The sequence below is a fragment of the Anopheles cruzii genome, chromosome 2, assembly GCF_943734635.1.
Source record: "Anopheles cruzii chromosome 2, idAnoCruzAS_RS32_06, whole genome shotgun sequence".
Classification (NCBI taxonomy): Eukaryota; Metazoa; Arthropoda; class Insecta; order Diptera; family Culicidae; genus Anopheles; species Anopheles cruzii.
In genome coordinates, this window is record NC_069144.1 from 55,272,624 (window position 1) to 55,280,445 (window position 7,822).

Here is a 7,822-nt window from a genome sequence, read left to right on the forward strand (position 1 = left end):
CGTGCGATAGCGAACGCAAGAACTAAAGCCCGGTCCATACGCTACGATTTGACTGCTACTTTGGTTTGTGCAATCACATCGCCACAGACAAATCGTAACGTGTGAACAGCGAAATTGCACCGATTTTATCTCGTTGTTGGCCATCGCCGCAGTTTTAGAAAATTAAAGCAGGTGAGCATTAATATCTGTCCAACTTCCATACATGCTTGCGTGTGTTGATGGTGGTTTAACATGTTGACATGTTGATGCGCGAGTTTTTTACAGAATTTATCGAAATTTAATCATTGCTTCGCTTTAAAAGCCATTTCCCCGATCACTGTGACAGATAAGTAAGAACAACGCAAATCGTAATGAAGTCGCAGCGTGTGGACACTCCACAGATTACTACGATCCGATAACGACTTTGATCTGCGCAGACCAAAGTAGCAGACAAATCGTAGCGTGTGGCTTTACCCTCTCTGTCGCTCGAATGAACGCACAGTGCTGGTATTGGTGTCGGGTTTTTATTTTGATCCGCACTCGCCTGTATCAAAAACAGATGCACTTCGCCGAGGAAGGCACAGTTTCTTCGGAACTTCGTAGCACAACAGAAAACAGTCTCTTTACATAATACTCGCTCCGGCGCTTCCCTGCTTATTACCAGTGCAAGAAGAAGGTTCGTTCCACTTCTCTCAGCCGTGCGTGAAGAAAACAAACATTGGCGAACGGTATTATCGTCTGTGAAGGCAAAGAAAAGTAGGCGAAGAAAGTGCCCACAGTGTGACGTCAGCAGCAGCAGAGTAGGTGCGGTAGGTTGTAGTTGTGTCCGTGTACGTACGTGTGTGTGCTGGGCAGATGAACGTGTGAAACTCCAGTGTTTCGAAAGCAGCATATTGCGTGACAGAAAGCGAACGAGAGAGCGAGACAGGGCACGTGTGTAATCCAAAACAGAAGACGCGAAGATATTCAACCGGTTTGCGCTATCTCAGCGGCCACCTCCACCCCCGGGGGGGCACAGTAAACTCTAATACACAGGATTCCGAATATAATCTGAAATTCATAAAACGAAACGCGCCGCTGGATGACGACGACGACGGGCGATGAAGAAACTTTAAACGCTTTCCACCGAACGCTGTCGAAATCGAAGCAAAAGAAACACGGTCATCATCATCATCGTCGTGGGCATCGAAATTTCACGTAACGTGAGCTGAAAGCCGTAGCAGGCAGTGCACAAATCGTAGTAGCCAACCTGGAAGCAGACTGTCGGTGGTGTGTGTTTTGATTTAGTTTTTCCAAAAAAGCATTAAGAACCAAAGAGGCACGAAAATGTTTTCCAAACTGGCTCAACTGTCGACCGGTCAGCTGTCGCGGGCCATGCTAGGGGCGTACGGTGGGGCGAGACAGCCCACCGCCCTTCTGGCCGCCTGCCGTAGCATCTCCAAGAGCAGCGAGGTGAACAATTCCGACTACATGACGATCCGGACGGAAAACCCGAACCCGACGACGGTTCGCAGTAGCTGCGACAGCAAGCAGCAGATAAGACTGAAGAAGGTGTCAAGGTAAGAAGACCGGAATTGAGACGGTTCACAATCTATGTTTTCCATCACAGTTTGAGCTTTACTTAACGAACGTGGACAATACAACTCCACGTTTGAAAGCAACTCCCTGAAAACGACTGTCAATGAGGTTAACAGAGGCCCAACATAAAATCCCCCGACACCGGAGGGGCCAAATGTGGACTTTTTCATTTAGGGAACACACACTCCAGGGGGACGATAAAAGAACCGGCTGCCGGCGATGATTTAATCAGTATTTTTGGAGCGCCTTCGGACCGTCCAAAGTTCGTTTCCATTTATCAATCGGCGGACCGGTGGGAGGTCGGTGATAGAGCGGAGCATCCGCGGAGGTGTGGTGGTGTCCGCGGAAGATATTATCAGCGGTCCATCATGTTGTTGGTTCCATCAATGTTTCGCGTGTGTTGTGGCATGGAAAGGAGCCACACACCAAGGAACGGCGACAACGCATACACATTTCGGTGTGCTAAAAATAGATCACGTAGGCCCTTTTACGGGCGTCTTTGTGTGTGTGCCGAGATTCTCGGACGATCCTCCCGTGGAACGCAATGCTCTGTGCGAAAGTATTCACTCGGCGCTTCTTCGGTCGCCCCGCAATTGGATGAATATGCTTCGATGGGCCGTTTGTTTTTGTTTTTCCTCGCTCTCTTCTGACCTCTTTCTGTTCATGGGTGTGCAAACCAACCCGTTCATGGGTGTGCAAACGCACACACACACAGCTGTTTTCCATGGTGCGTTGGCACACGCTGCGATAGGTCAACTCTCCTGGACTCCGTCAAAACAAGATTCCCGGTTCGTTCCGTTGGGTGTTGTTGGGTGGGAAGAATGCAGCCGCCAGCCGCGCTGCGTGAGTCATTCTTTTTGTAATAATAGCAAAACCTGTTTTACTCATCGACGCCCGTTGCTGCGATGCTAGAAACATCGATGTAATGTCACCAGCAAAGAGGTGCGTCTCTCTGTGTTTACCGTGCTTCGCGGCGACGTGCGTCGCAGCAAGATCGAAGCAAACAAAGCAGTCCTTGAGCGAAGAGAAAACATTCCACAACGGCTTGTGGTTACAAACCCGCTGGCTTAGTACCGGAGCCATAGGCTCTGCTACGCTCGGCCCACCAGCCGATGAAGGGAGAAGATTATCGACCATGAAGATCCCACCGCGCACCGCGTGTCCGGGATATGCTCATCACGTAGTGGTGGTGTGGGGGATAAAATTATGCACAAACGCGCAAATCAAAGCCAGCAAATGTGTTACAAAAACCTGTTTCCAATCGGCCACTTGACGTTGCGAAGCGATTAAGTATTCTCCACCACCCAATCGAATTGACCGACGGCACGACGGGTGGTGGTCCGCAGAGAGGCCCGCTGCTTGTGTCTATGGCAACAACATCGACCCAAGACAGCGCACACTAATTGAGGAGAATGCGAAACACACGCCAAACTTTGAAGAGTCAACGTTCGCTACAAAACCGGACCATAATATGGACCCAAGGAGGGAGGGTTCCATCACAACAACGCCATTGCGCTGGTGTGGCCGCCACATTATTGCCGCCGGTGGACGGGTTGAAAATAGACGCGTGTGTGAACTTCACACTATGCGTACGTGATCGATGCTGTGTGTCACCTTCCCGCGAGGAACCATGTCTTGTTATCAGCTTCGATTCCCACCAACAGCAACCCTTAGTAGGCCGATGTTGTAGAAATATTCGCAAAAAATCCAAGATAAAGAGAGAACAGCGTTTTTTTATCGAGCGCGTCTCATCACCTCATCATCTGTGTGTTCTGGATACGAACTTTACTGCGTAGTTTTCATCGGCCCAAAACACGGGCACCCCTGGTCGGGGCCACAAACCAGCGCGTGAGAGAGTGTGAAAGGAGCTTTTCGCTGCGAACTCTCGCGCAGCCGTTTCTTTATTGCGCCTCCAGAATGAAATGTGCGGTTCCAACGAAGCGACGCCACGCCACTCCGTTCTAACGCCCCAGCTGTGCTGCGGGCCGGTCGGTAAACGATGCCGCGCCAGGCTACACAAATGTTACTGCCAAGGTCAAAAAGCCGGTCGCGAAGGGGCTCTCGCGGCTGTTGATGGTGAGTGTGCTACCGCGGGACCTCCGCGTTGGGTGCGTGGCGTGTTTTTGTTGGAATTAAGGTGCAGCGCGCGTGGAGGCGTTCCTTTCGATCGGTAGATATCCGCGCTTCCTGACTGGTTAATCGCCTGTCACGCGATCGACCGTTGCTTTGCGATCGTGTAAGAGAAAGTAGGCGCCAACCGGTACGGGGCCCGTCCGTTCGAGAAATCCATGCTTAATCCTTCTCAAAATGGCGCGATCGACCGCAAAATGTTCCAGAGCAAAAACGGCTTGTCCGATAGAGGGCACCGCTGTGGCTCAGTTTTACGACACACTTTTGCCTAGCCTTTTGACTGATAAGAGCTCTGAAGAGGAAGGTCAACACACAGTGTGGCCCGGGGAAGATAAAGCCGACCCCACCGGGGTGCTCGCGCTGATATGATCGAAGGGCTGCAAAACGGCGTTAGCGGCGTTCGCGCATTGTCCGGCCCGGCACCGCTCCACGGAAAGGCGTAAATATTTATGACCGTTTTCTTGTTTTCGTAGGGTTTGTTTTGCTCCGTTCGCCGCGGCGGCGGCCTTGCTATCAAGATTTTTGTATTACTCACAACAGCGGCCGTCGGGCGCACGTTGTTTACGCGTACGTGCATCGATTTGAATGGTCCCCCATTGTAGGCGGTTTTGCTTTGTTGTTGTTCCGTGCCAAGCTTTCTCGAAAATCTCCGCGAGGATCTCAATTTATGCAATCGCGTCAGGCTGCTGATCTCACCGTCCGCCAGCCAATACAGAATGTGGAGTCTGATTTGAACATTGTGATTTGTGGCGCCCATATGTGCCGTGATCCTTCTGGGCGGTTCTGGGCGCTAACGGGTAACCTAAATAGAGGTGGAAAACGTGCGCAAACGAGAGAGAGAGAGGTGCGAAAACGTCATTTTCACACCCGGGGGCTGGACAGTGAAACTCCGTGTCACTCATGTTGTTGCTGAGGCCAGCGCAGGGTAAATAGCGCAGAAATAGGCAACCGGAGTCCAAAAATACAACGCAACATTGCGGACAAATTGTTAGCATTGCTTTAGGTTGATTAACGGACTGATTAGCAACGCGCCCCGGGCCCGGTTCGAATGATAAGCCGTGCAAATAAAGTCATTAAAATGTCTACGGCGCTGCTGTGAGCCCGTTCCCGTAGAGATTTGTGGCGTTCATTCGTAAATCAGTTCCACATTTGATGTGTTTGGCCAACCTTTGAACCTTGCTTTTTTGCGATTTTGGATGGATCTGCTAAGTCCGCTAAGAAGCCGATGATCATCGGCCGCTTGTGTGGAACCCGTTTGGTAGATTTAATTTGCAACCTGCTAATTAGCCACTCTTTTTATAGAACGCCGCGCTTAATGATCCAAAACAAAACGTTAATCGGTTGTGTTTCCCGCAGGCGCCGCAGGTTGTGCTAATCACGTTCTGTTTTGGAACCGAATTGAAACCCTGCTGATACTGATCACACATAAGATCATCTTTTCTTCGTCACTAATAATGTTTTTCCTCTGTCTGTCTCGCGCTCTCTAGAACACTGTCGACGCTGAACTCATCCGTACCGGAAGCGGCAGCTCAGACGGCCGTCCCGAAGAGCGAAAGCCGCGAGTTTATGGCCGTGTTTCCCGATCTGGTGCGCGATCTGACCGAGTACGCTCGGAAGTTCGACAAGAACGTGGCCACCAAGTGGTTCGTTCGCGCCCTCCAGTACAACGTGCCGAAGGGCAAGAAGAACCGTGGGCTGGCCTCGGTCCTGGCGTACCGCATGCTGGCGAAACACGAGGACCTCACTCCGGAGAACATTCGCCGGGCTCAGTACCTGGGCTGGTGCATCGAAATGGTGAGTTTATTGTTCGGACGACGCACTAGACAAGGTTAAGCTCCTCGATCCTTGGCTCCCACAATGATTTCGTATCAATTCGGAAACCTCAGGCTGATAGAGTTTAAGGTTAATAGCACATTTTACTCGTCTGGCAAAAGAACGGCAAACTTTTTAGGACTTTGTTTTCGGCTGATAACGCGCTCGGCCGCCCATTGAACCGAATGTCGAACGCGTCAGCAGCGTGTTGACCTTAGATTCGGCGAAAAGAGAGTGCAGGGGTTATGTTGCGCGTGACGCAAATCGAAATCGAGCGATTCTAAATGGCTTTTTGGCTTTTTGTGCCCCTTTTTTCTTCCAGCTTCACACGATGTTCCTACTGATGGACGACATCATGGACGGGAGCACGATGCGCCGTGGCCAAGAGTGCTGGCACACGCTGGACGATGTGAAGATGGTGGCCATCAACGATGGGATCATGATCGATGCGGCCATCTTCTACGTGCTCAAGAAGCACTTTGGCAACGAGTCGTACTACCCGCGGCTGCTGGAGGAGTTCAGCAACATGAAGTTCATCACGACGATCGGCCAGAGCCTGGATCTGCTGTCGGCCAAGCTGGATGTGACCCAGTACACGATGGACATTTACAAATCGATCGTCTTCCACAAGACTGCCTACTACACGTTCTACCTCCCGGTGGCCATGGCCATGCACATGACCGGGTAAGGAGCTGATGCTGATGGACTGGCCGTGTACGGATCGCTAACGTGATCTGCTGATCCTTTCAGATACACCGATCCGGAAATGTTCCGCCAGGCGAAAACGATCTTGCTCGAGATCGGGCAGTTCTACCAGGCGCAGGACGATTTTCTCGATTGCTTCGGGGACCCGGCCGTCATCGGGAAGGTCGGTACCGACATTGCCGAGGGCAAGTGCAGCTGGTTGGCGGTGGTCGCGATGCAGCGCGCTACCGAGGAGCAGAAGCAGGTCATGAAGGAGTGCTACGGCTCACATGGTAAGTGAGTGGAAAGCAAGCGGAACTAGCTGCCTGTGGGGTGTTCTTTACTAACTGGTCTTGTCCTGTGTCCTTCAACAGATCCGGACAAGATTGCACGCGTCAAGAAGCTCTACGAACAACTCGGCCTTCCAACTACGTACGCGATCTACGAGGAGGAGTCGTACAATATGATCAAAACGCACATTCAGCAAATTTCGCGCGGCTTACCACACGAACTGTTCTTCAAGATCATGGAGAAGATCTACCGGCGCGAAGCGTAAGTCCTGTCACTACCATTATCCTTCCGCCAACCGATTCGCGATGGCTACCATTTTCGTGCAGTCCAAAACTCAAGATTTTAGATTGTATCCGAACCTCGGGAGCGTGGTTGTGTGGAACGAACCCAGAACAGGAGCACACAGACCCACATTAACACCGTATACGGATTATATGCCGTACACGTGAGGTTATCCGGTGTTTGGAATCTATCGTTTCAAAGTTTGTTCATCGATACACATTCATCTTTATCGGTTTTCTATCAAACAAACATTACGTAATTAGAGCGTAACAGAAAACCGTATGCATCATTCGATTGTAAATACGCTCAACGATCGCACACGACCGTTAGATTGTTAGGAAAAGTAAGTTAGTCGACAACAACGAAAAGAGAATGGTACGATTTTTTGAGACACACAGATGTCGCCGGGTGTAGAAATTGTGGCCGAGGATTTTCAGAAAATCTCTCTCGCCAATAGCAAAAGCGAAAACAAAGTTTAGAAATTTGTGTCGTATATTTTGGAAAAAAATGTGATCAAACTTTCCCCGAATCTTCTTTTGCACTTTCGAGATCATTTTGTCTACTTACGGAACCGAAAAAAAAATCACGCAGACTATTTCAGTACATTTTGCGTCCCGAGTTCGCGGACTAGAGCTTTTGGCCTCTCCGGGTAAGAAAAGTAATACACATTAGCATTTAAGGCACTCCATTGTTGCTGCTCGACAGATGGACAGAAAGGTTTTTGCGGTTCGAGGGAATGGGAGTGCGAACAGAGGCAGCAATCATTTTTACGCCTACAATATTTGGAACTTTTCTAACCTTACATACTAATCAGAGAGAAACAAAGCATCACTCTCGGGGGCCGCGTACCGTAGAAGGAAATCTGGTTTAAAATGTCAGAGAAAGGTTCAAGAGTGAGTCGGACTGAAAGTGGCGGAGTCAGTGGGAAGGTGGAAACGCGGTGTGTAGGTTTTAGAATCAGAGTTTAAGGTGAAACGAGGACAGCCGATAGTCATATGTTAATTTTCGAATGAAAAATAATAAATTCATATTACGTCTTATATAGAAGAAAAACGTAACAAAACGA

At 50.1% G+C, this 7,822-nt stretch overlaps 1 protein-coding gene across 1 annotated transcript; it reads left to right on the forward strand.

Annotated features, from left to right (window-relative positions):
• The first annotated feature begins 574 nt into the window (after positions 1–574).
• Positions 575–7,822, forward strand: LOC128268009 (farnesyl pyrophosphate synthase). Its single transcript, XM_053004996.1, has 5 exons — positions 575–1,538; positions 5,175–5,481; positions 5,822–6,183; positions 6,250–6,476; positions 6,558–7,822. The coding sequence occupies exons 1-5, from the start codon at positions 1,306–1,308 to the stop codon at positions 6,737–6,739; spliced, it is 1,311 nt and encodes a 436-aa protein (XP_052860956.1). The 5' UTR covers positions 575–1,305; the 3' UTR covers positions 6,740–7,822.